The sequence below is a fragment of the Monodon monoceros genome, unplaced genomic scaffold (genome assembly GCF_005190385.1).
Source record: "Monodon monoceros isolate NGI ecotype Baffin Bay Population unplaced genomic scaffold, NGI_Narwhal_1 Super_Scaffold_9, whole genome shotgun sequence".
NCBI lineage: Eukaryota > Metazoa > Chordata > Mammalia > Artiodactyla > Monodontidae > Monodon > Monodon monoceros.
The window spans coordinates 14,750,302-14,770,824 of record NW_021703786.1 but is presented as its reverse complement, the minus strand read 5'-3'; the positions used below and the strand labels follow the sequence as shown (position 1 = coordinate 14,770,824).

At 35.5% G+C, this 20,523-nt stretch overlaps 1 protein-coding gene across 1 annotated transcript in view; it reads right to left on the bottom strand.

The window, feature by feature from the left end:
- SKAP1 (src kinase associated phosphoprotein 1) overlaps positions 1-20,523 on the bottom strand; it is a 278,254-nt gene that overhangs the window by 182,339 nt on the left and 75,392 nt on the right. The window contains exon 4 of the mRNA XM_029211413.1: positions 18,171-18,287. Within this exon, the coding sequence (XP_029067246.1) occupies positions 18,171-18,287 (117 nt within the window). The remainder of the gene's footprint in view (positions 1-18,170; positions 18,288-20,523) is intronic.

Here is a 20,523-nt window from a genome sequence, read left to right as displayed (position 1 = left end):
CTTGAGGGTCCTTCTGCCTATTCACCTACCTCACATCTCTGACCTTCTCCTCAGCCACAGCCAATGCCTGAGCCTTCCTTTCTTCCTTCCCTTGCCCACCCAACTTATATCCAATCCATCTTTCAAGAAGTTCCTGAAATACTATTTTCAGGTTGTCTTGACTATCTGGTTAAGAAGTAGCCATTATTCTAGAGCTTCATCCTCCAATACGGTGTCCACTAGCTACATGAAGCCATTTATTTATTTATTTAAAAAATTTTAAAATAAAAAAAAATTTTATTGGAGTATAGTTGCTTTACAATGTTGTGTTAGTTTCTGCTGTACAGTAAAGTGAATCAGTTATACATATATCCACTCTTTTTTAGATTTCCTTCCCATTTAGGTCACCACAGATCATTGAGTAGAGTTCCCGGTGCTAAACAGTAGGTTTTCATTAGCTATCTGTTTTATACAGAGGGGTATACATACGTCAATCCCAACCTCCCAATCGTCCCAACCCCCCTACATGAAGCCATTTAGATTAACTAAAATATATATATGTATTTTTGGAGGCACCACGTGGTTTGTGGGATCTTAGATTCCCCACCAGACACTGAACCCGCGCCCTCGGCGGTGAAAGTGTGGAGTCCTAACCACTGGACAACCAGGGAATTCCCTAACTTAGGCTCAGCCTCCCTAGCCACATTTTCAAGTACTCAGTAGTTACAAATGGTAGTGGCTATTCTAAATGCACAGTGCAAATATTATAGAACATTTCCATCACTGCAGAAAGTTTATTGGATAGCATTGTGCTACAGTCCCTTTCCTCTCCCTCTTCTACACAATCTTGGAAGACAATGCGGAAGAAATATGAGCTTTGAAATTAGACACCCTTTAGCTTTTGAATATTGGAATTAAAAGGTGACTGTATGAAACTGTGTAAGTGCCTAGCACAATGACTGCCAGAGGGCAGGTGCTCAAATAATGGTAGCCATTAATACACTACTGCTTTCCCAAGTAATTCCAGAATCTCCAAGTTTTCCTTTTAGCAGTGTATACAAGTATCTGGAGAAGTAACTGCAAAGGTTACTTCCTTTTCTGTGAGGCTGTGTGGCATATTGGAAAGATTATGGGCTTTGGATGTATAGAGACTTATTCAAACCCTCCTCTGCCATTTTATTATCTTAGGACCTTGAGCAAATTAATCTCTCTGATGCTCAGTTTCTTCATCTGTAATATGGGAACAATAATACCTACACTGCACAGTAGTAATGATGATTAGAGATAATGTATGTCAAATACTATGTCTGGCATACGGTACGCATTCAATAAATTTATTATAGAAAACAGGTACTATTAATTCACCTTATAGAATGCCATGTATTCAGCATAGTTGCGTACTAAGTGATTGTTGCTATTGGTGATGAAGGTCTGGCTAGTAAATCTTTTGTAGGATGATGTTATGCATTGTTTAAACACTTTTCCCTAAATAGGGCTTTCTCTGCTATTCGTACAATGCAGCTAAACTAAAGTTTTTCTCTATGGTATTATCAATTCCACTCATAACAGTTCTCTTAAATTTATACGATATGGGGGAAAAAGAGAGTATTCACAATCATCAGACAGTCTTTAATTTACCATTACTCAGTAGTTTTTACTACTACAAAGGCATTTATGGAGTGGCATGCTGGATTGGAACTGCAAAGATTGGCATAAAGAACTGTCACCATCACTGTCACCAACAAAGGCTGCAGCTTAAAATTTTGCCCAGACAGCAAGTCTGAAATTTCTAACTCCAGAGAAAAACTTAAAAAATCACATCTTTTTAAAAAACAGAGGTTAAATGCATGCATGAAAAATTGGAGGGCTGGGGGAAGGAGAAGGGAAGCATTGTGTATCCTCAGATCCTCTTACAAATTCATGCTGCCAGGAGAAAGTCAAACAAGAACTGAGTCTCTCCTGTTTCTAGTAGTTAGTACTCCCCAAGTGAGAGCACATTTCAAGGAGTTGTTCCATTTGCTTGCTATGTCATGTTCCTTCATCTGCTAGAATGCTTGTGGGTCTTTCTAAAATATCCTTGGAGGAGCTGGTGGAGAGCGGTGAATCACCAGTTTAGTATCTAGTCATTCCCCGGGTTGGTGGGGGTGGTGGAGAGTGACCAAGTAACCAAATAAAGAGAGCTAGGAGTTCAATAACGAGGATTATTCCATGGCAAGGATTCTGTTATCATTGAGCACAATTCCTTTATCTCTCAGAGACAATCAACCTTCAGCCAAGGGAGTGTAACCTTAAAAGGTCATAATTCCACTTAACATAGTGTTAAAGTTTGGGGGGATATTTGTCAGTGTTGGGGCTGATATAATCAGTCTGAGGGACCCTAGAACAAAGAGTGGTGGACAAAGAGTGGTGGGTGAAGAGTATGTCACCTCCGTGCACATTTGTTTCCTTGATGAACAAGGAACTATTAGCTGCAGAGAAAGCATTATCTAGGTGAAGAATGATGCTGATTGTTTTAGTTGCCTCTTCCTGAAATTGTGGGGTAGAACAGAGGATTTCGGTGAGTTAAAGAGCAGGTTTTGTTACTGTGGTGCTGAGGATTTTTTTAAAAATTAAGTTTAATTTGGGAGGGTATGTAGACACATAACTCTTCTTCAACAGCAACCAGGAATCAATTTGAGACACAGATCTCTCTTTTTTTTAACATCTTTATTGGAGTATAAGTGCTTTACAATGGTGTGTTGGTTGTTGCTGTATAACAAAGTGAAGCAGCTATACATATACATATATCCCCATATCTCATCCCTCTTGCGTCTCCCTCCCACCCTCCCTATCCCACCCCTCCGGATGGACACAAAGCACTGAGCTGATCGCCCTGTGCTATGCGGCTGCTTCCTACGAGCTATTTTACACTTGGTAGCATATATATATCCATGCCACTCTCACTTTGTCCGAGCTTACTCTTCCCCCTCCACGTGTCCTCAGGTCCATCCTCTACATCTATGTGGTACATGACTTTTAAACATGAATTATGGTTTTCTCAGGGTACATGCCCAGCAGTGGGACTGCTGGGTCACATGGTAATTCCATTTTTAGTTTTTTAAGGAACCTCCATACTGTTCTCCATAGTGGCTGTATCAGTTTACATTCCCACCAACAGTGCAAGAGGGTTCCCTTTTCTCCACACCCTCTCCAGCATTTATTGTTTGTAGATTTTTTTGTGTGTGTGTGGTACGCGGGCCTCTCACAGTTGTGGCCTCTCCTGTTGCGGAGCACAGGCTCCGGACGCGCAGGCTCAGCAGCCATGGCTCACGGGCCCAGCCGCTCCGCAGCATGTGGGATCTTCCCGGACCGGGGCACGAACCCGTGTCCCCTGCATCGGCAGGCGGACTCCCAACCACTGCGCCACCAGGGAAGTCCTGTAGATTTTTTGATTATGGCCATTCTGACCGGTGTGAGGTAATACCTCATTGTAGTTTTGATTTGCATTTCTCTAATGATTAGTGACGTTGAGCGTCTTTTCATGTGTTTGTTGGCAATCTGTATATCTTCTTTGGGGAAATGTCTATTTAGGTTTTCTGCCCATTTTTGGATTGGGTTGTTTGTTTTTTTGATATTGAGCTGCATGAGCTGCTTGTATATTTTGGAGATTAATCTTTTGTCAGTTGCTTCATTTGCAAATATTTTCTCCCATTCTGAGGGCTGTCTTTTCATCTTGTTTATGGTTTCCTTTGCTGTGCAAAAGCTTTTAAGTTTCATTAGGTCCCATTTGTTTACTTTTGTTTTTATTTCCATTTCTCTAGGAGGTGGGTCAAAAAGGATCTTGCTGTGATTTATGTCATAGAGTGTTCTGCTTATGTTTTCCTCTAAGAGTTTTATTGTGTCTGGCCTTACAATTAGGTCTTTAATCCATTTTGAGTTTATTTTTGTAAACACTAGCTTTTTTTTTTTTTTTTTTTTTTTTTTAAACACTAGCTTTTATGTAAAATTCAAGAACTTGTCAATGAAACATCTGAGGAGGGAGATAATATATTCATTGAGCATGTGGCTTTTTGAGGGAGCAGGCACCATCCTCAAAATTTAATTCTCAATAAATTATAAACTTTAATTGTGAACTTCTATATAAAATATTATTTCTAAATTTATCTTCCCAATAAAAGTGTTTATCACTTAACAGAGTCTTGTCACATTATGTTTTAAATTAATTATTGCTCTCATTGACTCTAAGTAGAAATGTAACCTGTAATGCACTAAAAGAACTACCTCATAATTTTAGTTTGCTCTTAGAAAGTACAAATATTTTAAATTACATTTGTTATTTTAAATATTTTTCTCTAATTTCACCATTAAGCAGAGTTCAGAATATTATTACATCTCTAAGTCACTGATAACATTTATAAAAGAATAACAATATTAACTCTTGTCTGAATGCAGGTTTTCTACCTTTAGATGTAAAATTTTATTTTTATTTTTGCTGAATAAGCTTATTTTTATCATTTCTTTTTACATGTTATCTGGATATGCTGGACTATGGACTGATAATTTAAGTTAGCATCTTAGAAATCCAGGAACTTTCATACAACAAACTCATTAAAATATATTTCAGGATCTGACTCAGACAACAACATAAAATATCTGCTTTTATCACTTAAAAAATGACCAGCATATTTCATTTTAAAAGGATAGTAAAATTTTCTTAATCAAAAACTTCTCAGGGGTTTTTTACCACATGGATTTACTGCTAACCTGCTGTATCTGCCAGGCCAGTAAACCTGCCAGCCCCCTCAGTCAATATCTCACACTGAGATGCCACATTTTAAAAATCTTCCTGATCGGGTAAATATTATAGAATATATTCTTTTCTAACCCTGTGGATATAGCTTTCATGGGGACATTTATAAGAGCTGAAAGGATTGAGGGAAAAATAAAACCCATACTGCTTTTTAGAGTTTAAAAAAAGTCTTTATTGGAATTTCAATAATTCATTTAGCAGAGTGTGCAAAAAATTTTATGGAAACCTCTTTTTAATTTTATACCTTTGCCATATATTGAAAATCATACTCAATATGGTCTTATATCACTTGGACTGAAAAACGGAATATGTTAGAATTGTTGTCAGTGATAACTTGGGTAAGAGTTTAAAGAACATTATAACTAAATCAGAACTCAGTTTTTGCCTATTCCACATAGGAAAAGTGAACTTAAAGTTGTGAAAGTTTTTACCTAGGTCTGGCCTCTGTAGCGCTTAGACCAGGATCCCTGCAACACTCTGCACAGTGATTCATACTGTAACTGTTATAACAGCAACACTAGTAACAATCATAAGGAACTGTAAAATGCGCTGTAATTACTAACTCAACTGTTAGAATTTACTTCTGCAATTCCAGCAATTTTTCCTTAACTAACTTCTTAAAACAAACAAAAAGAGTATAAGAAACAACAAAAATGCTGAAGGAAGGCCACCATCAGATATAAAATGTAAACATCCTAAGTTTATAAATTTATGTACCTTTGCAAGTTAGTCTGCATTTAGTTTTACTATGTATATTTAGTGGAGTAACCTAGCCTTCCTAACTAAACTGGAATTAATATCAACCTTTCCAACATTTGTTCTAAGTTTCTTTGCACCCGATATGCAAAGTCATTATTCATGCATGTACCTTTCTCTCTCATTTAGATAAAGCTGGGACTTCTTATATAGCTGAAAAATGTTTTTCCACTGGTAAGACAAGCTATATATATTGTCTCGTAATACTAAACGAAACATACCTTTTAAAAAGTTAATATATATTTAGAGTTAAATTATAATTTGATAATCTATCCATGGAAAAAATATAAAAGCAGTGAGAAGTTGGTTTTTTGAAAAGCAGGATTTGAACAAGTGAAAAAGACAGTAAGAAGTTTCTTTGGCTCCTTTTTATGTCTCATCCTAAATCAAAAGGGAATTTTAAAGAATTCCAAATTAAGGGAGAAACACTTAAAAACAACACTACCAAATTTAAATAAATTTGTTATTCTTGAAGAAACAAACATGCAAAAGATTTCACATGACGAGCTCCTTGAATTGCCCTAGTGTTCCTTAGGAAATTTTTCTTTGCAGCTGAAGGCACTTGCACATACAGAGTGAAAAAGCAAGGAAGAAATATGTAATCTGTCTTACTTTCAGCTTTAATGATATGATAAGGAAAATAATAATTATTTATAGTAAGACACTTAACAAGAACTCAGATGTGGCTTTCTAGGAAAATCTCTTCTATCCTACACTTTGACAATGACTATGACACTCCAGCAAACCCTCTGACACCTCCCTATAGCTACAAAGTCAAATATTTGCAAACAGTTTCTATATTATAATGTTATTAACTGTAACTATCCAAGAAATTGGTCATTTTAATCTCCCTAATTTTAATGCTAAAAGAAAGAATAAAAATATTTAACTGATTAATAAATCTGAGTTCATAAACAATTTTTCTAAAATGAATCTTTTTCCAATAGCCAAGTAAAGACTTACCTCAAAGTAAGAAAGGTACACTTGAGCTCTGTGAAAGTATATATGCTTAATTTTAAATCAATAGTCAAAGAATGTGTATCCAAGATCAGTCGCAATTTTTTGATGACCAAATCAATTGAAATACACACGTATAACTAAGGGCCATTTTCCGCATCTCTACTCACATAAGAATGTTCCAAAGTTTTTAAGAAAGTCCACAATTTAGTCTATCTCGTGAAAAGTACAGCCTTAACATGAAAAAAAATCAGATCCAGCAGTTGCCTGAGAAACCTGACACAGATCAGGCAATAGGGGTGTATAAGATCACCTAACCTGATTACAGATAAATCTCAAAAATTTTATGTCAAATTACTGTTTTGTAAAAAGTGGAAAAGATAGACTCTTCCTATGAAGATCCATAAATGCTTTGTTATTAAGGGATTTCATCTTTAGGTTTGTTAAATTTTGTCTTCAGGTGTTCAGAGGAGTACCAATACTAAAAACTAATAAATAGCTGAGAATAAAATTTTATTCATACGTCTTAAGGGAGAAGCACATAAAGTGAACTAATTTCCCTATTTGAAAAAAAATAACCAATATCATCTCTTCAAGCGGGGGAGAAAAAAGACAATCAGTCAAAACTACCAGTTTCCTATTTAATATTTAAATCATTATGCTATTCTCACTTATTTCACCTGTGACCAACCCCTTTTCATTTTGTCCTGCTATGTCTATGGCATTCTTCTCTTGTACTTCCTCAATTAGCATAATATTAAATATTCTCTTCTAAAAAATTTAATATTAACAAAGCATGGTCTCAAATTTATTTCTAAGTTCTCAGAATTGCTAAATAGGACCCCATGTTTTTCATTAGACTGTGACTTGAGCATAAAGGCAGCCTACCTTAACCATTACTCAAGTTTTTCGAGTAGCTTTAAAAAAAAACTACTGAGGGGCAGTGTCTAATTTTAATCTTTTCACCTCCTGGATTGCCATGTAAGGTATATTAATAGCAACTCTTCACTGGTTCTTGTCTGTAGACCAACTATTCCAAGGCAGAACAGAAGTGTTACTTTTAGTGGCCTCCTAGAAAAACAAACATAACTTTGTGCTACATGTAGAAATTTTTTCCATAGGCAATACGCATGAACTCATTTGCATACCAGTTCAGTCTTCCCTTCATCTGTTTGCTATTTACTAGACATTTATATATATCTGAAATTCATAGAAGGAATGTTACAATAATAAATTACAAAGCTGGTAAAATTAATTTGTTATAGGAGATATAGGATATCTGTTAGAAATGCTAACAATATCCATTTTTAATGGTAAAGAAAAAAATACCTGTAAATTTGGTTTAAAATTCATATTCAAGCCTCCCTCATTTACCTATTTAGGAATATAAACCCCTCAAGATTATGGTTTTATTTGTCCTCCTCCTGACTTGTGTAATAAGAATATAATGAAATGATAGTTGTAAGAAAGTAATATCTTTTAGGTTTTAGGGCTTTAATAAAAGAACAGTACCTTCTCAGATCTGAGTGTGAGTATGTTCTTGGATATATATATATATATATATATAATTTTTATATGTAATAGTATATAATTTTTAAATTCTTGGATTCATTCCATATGCTCCCATGTTGAGAACTTATGTATCTCAGCCTTGGAAGTCAACTACAACAAAACAATCCAGAAAAGCTCAAAAGTTGTATTTTCTTTTACCACAAGAGGGGGCTAGAGAATTCTAATCTCTTCTAAGGTCTATAAAACCCTTTTAACTGCTACTTTATAGACATTCAATTACAACAGGCCATAATACATTAAGGCATTAAAATACACATATATCCCAACATATGCCAAAGCAAGCACTACACTGGCATGCCCACCAGATGATCACCAACACCAACATCAAATAAACACTTAGGCATCTTCCAAGTGGTTTATATGAGATTTTACACTTTAGTGGCTCCCTCCCCAAAAGGCAGCTTTCTTGGTTAGGTGATGCCCTGGGAATGGAAAATATCAAGGAATGTGATAAAATGCCCCCAAATTGGAGAGTATTACAGGGGCAAAGTGAAGTAAGGATTAAAGGAACTGAAATTTATGTAGTTTGGAAAAGTGAAGACTCTGGGGATGAATGTTCACAGTCTTTAAGTACCTTCTAAAGGTAACAATATAAATGAATTAGGGGAATTATTCAGTCTCGGAATATGGTACAGAAAAGAGCAACGGCCTGAAACTAAGGAAGGAAAAGTTTAGGTTAGACATGAAGAATAAATTAGTAATAATAGTTGGGTGGGAAATATGTCCTGCAAAGGAAGAATACAGAGCATAATGGCTATATTTGATAATTAATTAAATGAGATATTAGTAAGAATAATGTGAATTCATTAGAAGGGCTAGATTAGATAACTCAAGTGATTTTTTTCCCTAAACTGTGACAATCTCTAGGCCCAACTATGTTCTTGGGCATTCATAAATGTCTTACAATGATGATAATGGTCATTTGTAGAAAGGAGCACTCATGATCCCAGTTAACCCTATGCCTTTTTTTTTTTTTTGCGGTACGCGGGCCTCTCACTGTTGTGGCCTCTCCCATTGTGGAGCACAGGCTCTGGACGCGCAGGCTTAGTGGCCATGGCTCACGGGCCCAGCCGCTCCGCGGCACGTGGGATCCTCCCGGACTGGGGCACGAACCCGTGTCCCCTGCATTGGCAGGCGGACTCTCAATCACCGCGCCACCAGGGAAGCCCCAACGCTATGCTTTTTTGATTAAAACAAAATCTGGAGTATTATTATGAAATAACATAATTACAAAATTAACTATGACAATGAGGTTTATTTCTTAGAGCATTCCATTAAAATATACCATACCATATAAGCTATACCCTAACAGCTCATAGAAATGGGTCTGCAAATAATTGGCTAAAGGCTTCTATAAGTGAAAACTTCCCATGAAGGAACAACTCCCCTATAAATCCCAATTTTACAAGCCAGAGAAACCACTTTGTATAATCTTTCTTTCCCACTAGGCTAATGTATCTGTGTTAAAGCTACTTAGGACCTAACATAAAAAAGACTGTCACTCAAAGTCAGAAAGTCAGTGTAGACCATAAGTGTAATTATAGCTTGTGAATTCAACAATCTTCCCCTAGTAGACAATAATATTCTAGATTAACAGGTTTCAGCATTGTTTTAAACAGCATTACTAACATTTAGTTTTTACTTGAAAAGTCAGAGTTCTATGATAAAGCAAAAGAATTTATGGCTAGTAGAAAAACAAAGATCACCAAAGCATGAAGAAATGGCTAAAAATATATATATTTATATATATATTAAGTATAAATTTATACTTATATAAATTAAGTATATGTATCTATATACTTGGCCTGAAAGTTTTATGCTTAAACAAAATTCTTTCACATTTAAGTGAATATTAAACTTTGAGATAAAAATGGTCAGTGGCTTTGGGGCTTGAAGAAGGATGGTCTGCCTCTGACTCATTTATATATCAATCAGATAAATATACTACATTAGCAACCAAAACACTGTATATCATTTTACCACCACTGTAATGACCACACTAACAACTTCAGTAATTATATTCTAGGACTTTCATATTACCATTACACTCACTGACTAGTTTAGAATTTGGAGAGAAACAAAGAATACTTGAGGCAATATGAAAAAGCTTAATCTCATCAGCCAAATCACTCACTTAAAAATCAACTATTTGCATTTAAAGATGGCCACTGTTACTTCACTACTAATTATAGTGGAAGCTCAAAAAATGTTTGACCTTTCAAAGAGTGGACTTTTGCTCATACTCCCAGTCTGGAAAAGATTTCTAAAAACACTTTGGCTACAGCACAGGCCAAATCTTATCTTGACTTTCTTCCAAACCACTGCAAGTCCAACCAGTTTTTTTTTTTTCTGAAAACTCTGTCCCTGAAAATCAGCCCTTGTGATTATGTACCATATACTTTATAGTGGGGGTGTCTAGTCTTCTCTCTTCAGCTAGATTATTTGCTCACTAAGGAAAGGAATCACATCTTATTTCTTTTTGTATCCTCCACACAGCCTCTAAACTCATGATTGAATAAAGGTATTCAATATAGGTATTCAATAACTAACTCTTCATTGGCAGTATATTAAAATCTATAACATGGACAAAAAGGCCAAAAAAGATAATGAATTAGTTCTGTGTCAATTCAAAAACTAATTGTATGCTGTTCACAGTTATAATTGGTAGCTTTATGGAGCCCTTTGAAATTCTTTATAAAATATATAGTGCTTCCAAATCATCCTGGGAAGAAGATAAGAACATACATAGGCCAGAGAGACACACATGTCTGAAGGACTTAACTGAAACTTGTGAGAAACGGCTTAAGGCCCATAGTCAGGCAAAGCTATTTGGGTCTGCACTGAAAAGCATGCTGAGGTCATGCAGGGGAGGGAAGGTACATAGTATGGGTCAGGGGAGGCCACAGCCAGGTCTTGGTTTCTGTACTGGTTCTGTCTTGCTGACCATAAGACCAGGCACTCAGCCTTTCTAAAAATGTAGTTTCCTCTTTGGTAAAACAGAGATTAGATCAGGTGATTACCAAGTCTCTTCCATCTCTAAAATGCCATGGTTTTAATGTTAAAACATGGGTTAAATTTGCAAGGAGTTTTTCCTAGTGAAAGAAGCATTATGTAAGATAGCCAACCATCAACACATGTGAGAGTGCTTTACTGAGCACTGGACAGAACATTAGAGTTTAAACACGCACCAACAGCCCAACATGCTGGGCTGAAGAATGAAAAATGGGTAGTTCATAGACAGATAATTGTTATTGTTTTCTTATTCTTCACAAAACATATATAATCCTTGGTAATCATTTGTTTAAGTTATATAAATTACTGTCAACTTTGATACCTAGTTTGTCATCTTCATCTGTGATTTATACCAGACTATATAAACGACATGATGTCTTAGATCTAATAAGACATTTATCTTCATGAAGGAGGCCACTGCAATCCTGAGTGACAGCTTACTTACCCTTATCACAGTTAACTCACCACTGAGTCCTTAATTTCTCCCAATGATCTGAAATCTGATGGACTCACCTGGAGCCAACAGAAACTTGTTCAGAAATCTACCATGCTCACGAAAGTATGTGTTTTACAGTAGGAATTTGTTCTTTGGCCCTCAAAACACAGACATGGAAATCAGTTTTGTGTTCCACAGTGTGTACTCTAAACACATGGATATAACTTCTGTTAGGGGTGACAGGAGTCATGTGCCTTTATTAAAGAAAAATATACCTGCACGCAACAAAGATGAAAGCAAGTGTCTGAAGAATAAAAAGAAAATGAGATAAATGCTTGTTTGAATGTATGTATGTTTATTTACATAATCATATATGGAGAGGGACTATCTGAGTCACTTTCATTATCTTCATATAATAGAATAAAAAGGAATTAACAACTCTAAATATGTTCATATAGTTTGTGTAATTTAAGAAAAATACACACGAAGAAAGTAATGGGCTTGACCCTGTCAGTGAGAAGGAAGCAAATGGCTTGCTGTTTTTAAGCCATTAACTCTTTCAACCTACCAGGGTACCAATGACTGAGCCTGCAATAGGTTTTTAACATTCCAAGTAAAGCAGCCCGTAAAACACACGCATTTTCCTCCAAAGCTGTCAGCAGCATTCAGCCTATGGTTTACCTGATCAGAGAGGTCACTTACTACTAATCACTGCACCATTAATTCACATACCTCTGTAAACATTGTAAGAAGTACAGTTTATTTATTCTGTGAAGCAATATAATTTATACAGTAAAATCAGGCCTTATACACAACTCATAGCAATGGGGTCTCAAACTGGCTTGTGAACAAACATTTTTTATCCTCATTGAATATAAAGTCTATCAGGGGTGCTATGAGTAGACTTAGATGGCAACACTAGCTTAATTAGCAGAAGTTCTAGGGATAGGATTTCAGCTCAATAAGAGGAAACCTTTTAAAATAATTAGACCTCTTTATAAGTATCTAAAACATGACCTTGAGAATGTAAAACAAAACAGGGAAAAAATGGATAAATCTACAACTATAATTGGAAATTTTAACACAAGCTTTCCAGCAGATAAAAGGAAAGCTAGGATACAAAAGATCTGAAGAACATTATTTACAAGTATAGAAATAGTTAAGAGTGTATTCAGTGAATACTTCAGGATGCACATAGCACATAAGCACAAACTATTACTAGGCGACAAAAGAAGTCTCAATAAAGTCTAAAGAATATAAATAGTATATATTATGTTTTTAGGCTCTTACATAATAAAATTAGAAAAATAAAAAAAGCAGATTAAAGAACCCCTAGAAACTAAAACAAAACAAATCAAAACAAAAACCAGGAAGAAACACACAAAAACGCTTCTAAATAACACATAGGTTAAAAAGGATATCAAAAGAAATTACAAAATACTTAGAATGGAATTATGAATTATAATGAAATTAGTACATATCAAATTTTGCATGATGCAGTTAGAGCAGTTTTTAGAGGATAATTACCTTTGAACACATTTATTTTTAAATAAACATTATATTCGGTGAAATAAAAGCAATAAGAGAATGATACATAAAGCCCATAAGAGTGGGTGTTTCAGAAGTCAAACAACCAGCTAATCAGGGGTCTTCAAAAAGCAGCAGCTTTGGAATCTACTGGAATCCTACCCCCACCCACTACCTCCCATAGATTAGGCATGTCATCCTTGCCAATTCATTTAATTTCTTTATCTGTAAAATGGGGTAACAGTTCCTCCCTCTCTGAGCTGGTTTGAGAATTAAATGAGATAATCCACGAAAAGCACTTAGTACAGCATAGTAAGTGCTCAATAAATTGTTCCTGTTACTAGATGACCATCATCTTTTCCAGCTCTCAGACTCTAAGATTCTAATTTTGGTACAAAGAAACTTAAGACAAGCATGAATTCCAGCCACAAAAATCTAATCAATAAATTAAACTTTCATTTTAATTTCACAATAATAAAAGTTTTGTTTAAAATATATTCTTCTTTCCCTCAGAGAAGATATTAAAATAATTTCTTATTCCTGTTTTTATTATTATAGAAATAAAACACACAACGATCAACAAAAGCTAGTCTGTTATTCATAATATTAAATCCAAAACTGACTTCTATTTCAGAACTAAGTTGAAAGCAGAGAAATGTTTTTAAAAAGTGCTAAAAATAAAGCCATAAAAAACTGATTCTCTTTATTTTCAAAATATTCTATGTTTTTTAATGTATCTTTCAGAAAAGGCATGGAGTTGAAAATGGCCACTACTGGTACATTAACAGGTCTAAAATTTCTTTTAAATCAAGTAGCATTTAATAAATTGGTCAATAAAGGCTCTTCACTTATCACAGGTCTTTATTTTTCCAATTCTATTTTTTATTTTGCTGGAGAATAAGAACGTTTTCTAACCTTTAAACATCCCGATGTAAAAATAAATTATAAAAACATTCTTTCTCACTTCTTCCCAGACATATCTGCCCAATACCATTCATTACCTTTTCTTTAATTAGAATGTAATAATACATGATACATAATACAATATTATAGATTTTAGGTTTCTTCCCTTATAAAATAATTTTATTTTTTCCTTTTCTTCGAGAAGGAGTTACTATACCCTTTTATAGAACAATCATTTTCCCTAACCCATCTTTAAAAAATGTATGTACATGTATGTACATGGGGGTTCTTCATAATACTAATGAAATAAATTTATAGACACATTAAAATATATTGTACATTTTGGACGATGAAGCAATCAGCCAGCCAACTATGGCTGGCTTTTGTATAGTTATTGTACTGAATGTTTCATACTAAATTTTTTTCCTTCAATATGGTAGAAACAATGCCTTCCTAAGTCTATAAATCTAAATATTATTACTTGTTAGCAAGTTTTCACTCCTAACGATGGGGTTATGCTCTTATTTGTAGGTGTCTCTCCATAGGCTATAGCCTGACATTCTGAGACTGACAGCACTTACTAAGGAAGCAGAGAAGGAACTGTGATTAGGTAGCAACATGCTCTCATTTTTATGCATGGTTTAGCCTGTAACCTTGGTTTTTATTTTATGCAGTGCACCTGGCCAGGTTTCTATATTCTTCTAGAGCTCTTTGTAGTTTTCACAAAAGCGTGACCCAAACACGACATGTACCATGGTTACTGCTTCTCATCACTGGAGTTATGGGCAAATGGGTCAGACTGTGTGTCCTTGCATTGCTGTTCATTTAGGACACTGCTCTGGCTAGAGGTGGAAAGCAACAAAGCTGAAATATTTTAACAGTGGCCTTTCATTTTTATAATAAAAATTAAAATTCCAAAAGTCTAAAATAATGTCACCACAAAGAAAATTTTAGAAAAATCTTTTCTTCCTAAAGGATCACCCTAGCTGTCTCATCAGCAAGTGAAGACACTGACTTTATATTTATCCATTTGTCAACTTGTTAATAGTGTGTTTTCCCAATGAGACGGACAGCTCCATGAGGGCAGGGACTGTGTTTGACTTTTTACTGCCTATTTCACTAACAGCTTAGCACAGTGCCTTGCTATTACCTTATAATCTCTAAATAAGTATTTGTTCAAATAATGAATAAATAGCATATCAAGTATTACTGTTCTCCATAATGGTGCAAACTAGTTAAATAGGATATAAAGTTTACTTAAAATTTTAACATCTTTATAAGCTTCTCTTTAATTTCACAGGAAATGTACATATCTTTATTTTTCAGGGGAAGGAAACAAACATTTATTGTGCCTATTACGCATCAGGCACTCAGGCACTGTGCTAGATTCAATGCTTTGCAGCAACTCATATTTAAACATTATCTCATCATCCTACAGTCAAATTTTTAACACAAACAAGTCTATTCCTACCTCTACCATTGACAGTGTCACTTTGGGAATTCTGTTAACTTGTATGCACAGAACTGAAAATAAAAATCTATTAAGTAAAATTTTACTATTATTAACACTATTGGGGAACTATTATGGAACAAAGTTTCCACTATGGAATTTTCCAGGTAATAGGTTTACCTCTTTCAACACTAATTACTTTCTTTAATTTCAACTATTTTTAATGAAAATATTTTAAACATACTATGTGTAGCTATACAGTCTTAACCAAAATATCTGGAATATGAATACATCTTTTTTTTTTTTTTTTCGGTACGCGGGCCTCTCCCGTTGTGGAGCACAGGCTCTGGACGCGCAGGCTCAGCGGCCATGGCTCATGGGCCCAGCTGCTACATGGCACGTGGGATCTTCCCAGACCGGGGCACGAACCCATGTCCCCTGCATCGGCAGGTGGACTCTCAACCACTGCGCCACCAGGGAAGCCCCCATCTTTTTTGATAACTCAGATAAGGACAGTGGTAAGGATAGCAGAGTGGTTATGAGCAGAGGTTCTAGAACAAGACTGTGTAGACATAAATCCTGGTAATACTACTTACTAGCTATTCGATCTTAGATAAGTTAACTTCCCTAGGTCTCAGTTTGTAAGTTAACTTCCCTAGGTTTCAGTTTCCTTATCTGTAAATTGAGGATAATTCTAATACCTACCTCTTAGGGCTGTTCTGAGGATTAAATGATGATAAATGCAAAGTACTTAGAACACAAATGCAAGGTATATAGTAAGTGCTCAATAAAGGCTAGCTAAAAGTTTTACCTTATTAAGGTACTGAGCTCTTAGGGGAGAGTTCGGGCCATTTCTCTCTCTGGTACAATATGGCCCCAGGCTACTATGTTATTTTAGTTCTTATATAAATTTTGTGGGAATTCCCTGGTGGTCCAGTGGTTGGAACTCCACACTTTCACTGTCGAGGGCACAGATTCGATCCCTGGTCGGGGAACTAAGATCTCACAAGCCATGCGGTACAGCCAAAAAAAAAAAAAAAAAAGAAAACAGTTTTATTTACAGATTTTGTTTTCTATAACAAATTTTAATTGTTTTCGTGTTTCTTTCCTCAATGTTATTTGTTAATCGATGCCTTTACAGTACTTTTTCTTCTAATTGGATGCTTCACTCTACTGTGTGGGCTGAGAAATCAAAACACTGTAATGGTTAGACATTTGTAAGAAGAGGAATCCCCAGTGAGGGCCTCAGAGGCTTTCCCAGGAGTAAGGTACATAAATGTTAACCTGGGACTCAGGAACATCTATTTTCACTTAGAGGTCTTTCTGCCTTACTTATTGTATACTCAGCTGTGTTTGGGAAAGTTGGAAATGCCAAATAAGTGACCTATGCATTAATGAGGTACTATTGTTCTAATTCTGTCAAGCATTAGATTGATCAAAAACAAATGAAAGGTTGATTTTTTAAAAATGTTTTTGCACTGTTAATTTTCTATAATTATTAATCAGCTACCAATGTAATTATTAAGCTTTCAATCCAAACAATGTTTTTACCTGAACCAACATACAGATCTCACATTAAGGCCCAATTTCTAAAACTTGGGTATTACTAATTGTGCTAGTACGCAAAGCTCAAGCAAAATACACTGTTTCTGTGTGACTGAATCCATAGTTCTCATTTGGTGGTTATCAATTCAATGAAAGGGAGAAAATATGAATCACTGAAAGGGCCAAATGAAATAAGAATTAGTGATGAATTAGAAAGAGAAGGGAAGGTAGGGATTACGAACACTTGGAAAATGCCAAAGTCAGAGGGAAATTTGGAAGAAAAATAAATAGAAAGATCACAGACTAATAAAGAAAAATAAGGAATAATTTACCAACTTTACTCCCAATCCCTAAGTGAATAATAAGCTTTCAATTTAATATTCAGTTTAGTAGCATTTCTACCTCCCTCCCACCCACACTGCAAAGGCACAAGAGAGACTTTGATAAGATAAGTGTGTATCAGTGATGATCAAACCTTCTGGTCAAGCCAAATGCCAGAAGAGGCACTGTGAGCCTCCCACCCCTGGAATAGCCAAGCCTGAGCCAGAAACTGGCAGCCACCACGCCAAAACTTTTATATTCATGTATCTTAAAAATTCATATATATTTTCATTCCACTCTGTTACATAGCAATGTGTTTCTAATATAATGTTTATAAGGGCTGAATTATTTAACTCTTCCCATTCCCAAATCTTCAAATAAAATTGATGCTCCAGGAAGATTTGCATTATAGTTCTTGTGGCTTTCCCTTCCCCTTGAGCAACACCAATATGGTCAGAGGTATGTGAAAGCATGGGTAAAAATGATATCTTATTATAATATGATAAGTTCAAGGGTCTCAGATAATCCACAATAAATCAATAAACTAATAATCATTAAATGAAAGCTCTAATTCTCATGAAACTCAGTGAAGCTAAAAAATCTGAAAGAATGGTAAAATGGGATCTGCAATCTTAAAATGCCCTCTTAGCTTTTCAGCTACAGTTCTTATAGAAAGATCAATAATGATGTCTTCCCGCTCCAATATGGAATTAGTGTTTCCCTAAGTACATTAACTTCAGAACTATTGAATTACTAGGAGGATCAGCACCATAATGAAACAAATAATTGTTCTTGGCGAACTAGTGTTTACCAACACAGAGAACCTTCTGAAGGCTGCTGGATTGAAAATGACCAAAGGCAAAGACCCCAGGACAAAAAGCATAAAAGTATGGTTATCCTAAAGCCAGAAAGATGACACTCACCCTCATCCTGATAATCTGACAAAAACGGTGCATCTGATGTGAGAGAAGGGCCATGAGTTCCACTGTGATTATCATCAGAGCTGTCCTGTCCAAGGTAATTTTCAGCTTGGTCTCCCCCTGAGGGACAAAAAAAGAAAAAAGGTCGTACTTTTGACATCTTTATAAAAGTTTTTGTAGATTCCTTCTGGTATTCACCAAAAAATATGTATATTTTACTTGATGGACGTGGCCACTATCCATTAACACAAGAGAAACATAAATAAATTCAAGAACCAACCTACCTGGATGGGAAATTTTCCATTCGGCTAACTAACTAGAACTTAGAAACTGTTAGCTTAAAATGAGGAGAACTTTTGCCACAGAAAGAAACTTCTCCATCACACTTAAAATGAAAACATAGCTATATAAATATCCCATTAATTACAACCTTTACCCTGAATGCCTCTATTTCCAAATGAAGTAGATTACATAAAGGGTTAAACTTCTATACATAATATAATGTAGCAAGGTCAATATTCTTTCCTTTTCTGAAAAATAAGAGAAGTAAAATTAGAAGCTGCACTATTCCAATTTAAATCGCTATTTGTTTTGCAATCTTAAGGAAGTTCTCTTTACAATTCTCGTTTACAGCCTATGCAACCAAGCTCTTAGGAATTCTAAAAGCCCTATGAAGGTAATACTTGTTCTGTAAAATGGCTTCGATGAAAGGCAATATATATACAATACCGAGTTATGCAATTAAAACAATGCTAATCTCTTTTGGGTGTTTTCAACATACACTGGATTATATTTTGTAGAAGTGGCCCATGCTATTGTGATACTTTAAAAGGTTTAAAAGAAGATGTTAGCTCATTCAGAAACCAGAAGAAAAGGCTATGCACTGCAAATGGCTTTCCTTAAAATCCCCCAAACAGAGGTACAGTCTGCTGATGAAAGGACACCAACAGCTGCTCAGTTCATTTCACAAACTTGAAAAGAGGATTTTCAACTGAATTTAATATTATCTCAGATACTAATTTCCAAAGGAAATCGCCAGTGCTAATCTCAGTAAACACTGTAGAGTTTTGGCCCTGGATTTCAACTAGGGAGCAGTGAAACCAAACAACAACCTACATAGAATCTGTATTGCCTCACTTTAAAGGTTTATTTCCTACAATTAAACTAGAAGGATAGGGAGTATATAAAATGATTAAAAGCGAATCACGGTAGCCTTCTCTCTCCATAAATTAGATGATCATATCTAGACTCTTCTACATACGCTCAATGGTAGGTAGATGCCCATAACTGAGTTGAACACCTGCAGATATAGGACTTTAAAAATAAACCATGGAGTTTATTATGGAGAATAAAAGTAAAAAAACAAACAACCTCACACAACAGTCACTGGTTGGAACCAAAAGAAATGCTCTCTACTTTACTAGGTTACTTGATCAAGACACAAAGCTTATAGTTCTGCTGAAGTACCACTGTGAAATTTCTATTATAAGCAGAAAAATTCTCAAATACTGAACGGAGGGTTAACATACTCAAATTTCTTTTTTAAACATCTTTATTGGAGTATAATTGCTTCACATGGTGTGTTAGTTTCTGCTGTATAACGAAGTGAATCAGCTATACGTATACATATATCCCCATATCCCCTCCCTCTTGCGTCTTCCTCCCACCCTCCCTATACCACTTAACACCACTGCAAATCTACTGAAATTATTTTATCAAGACAATCTAAATGGACTGCCTGGCAGGTAACCCGAAAGTGAGCTGTGAGGTTAAAGGAATTTAAAATTTCTGAGCCAAACCAAAATCCATTTAAAAAAAAGTAGTAGTTTGGGTTGCCAAACAAAATTAAACACTTGTAGGATATACTGAGTATTATTTATTAGCTATCACTTTAGACTCAAAGTTTTCTGCACGCTTCAAAAATTTGACAAATTTACTCTTACATACTTTAGCAGTCCAGGCTTTTTTTTTTTTTTTTAAGCAAATAAGGAGGGGCTTTGTTTTATTTCATTTTTTTTTTTTTTTTTTTTTTTTTCTGCGGTACGCGGGCCTCTCACTGTTGTGGCCTCTCCCGTTGCGGAGCACAGGCTCCGGACGCGCAGGCTCAGCGGCCATGGCTCACGGACCCAGCCGCTCCGCGGCATGTGGGATCTTCCCGGACCGGGGCACGAATCCGTGTCCCCTGCACCGGCAGGCGGACTCTCAACCACTGCGCCACCAGGGAAGCCCTGTTGTTGTTTTTAATGAACTTTTAAATTTTCAAATAGCTTTAGATTTATTATAAGTATTGCAAAGACAGTACAAAGAGTTCCTATATACTGTTCAACCAGTTTTCCCAATGTTAACTTCTTACATA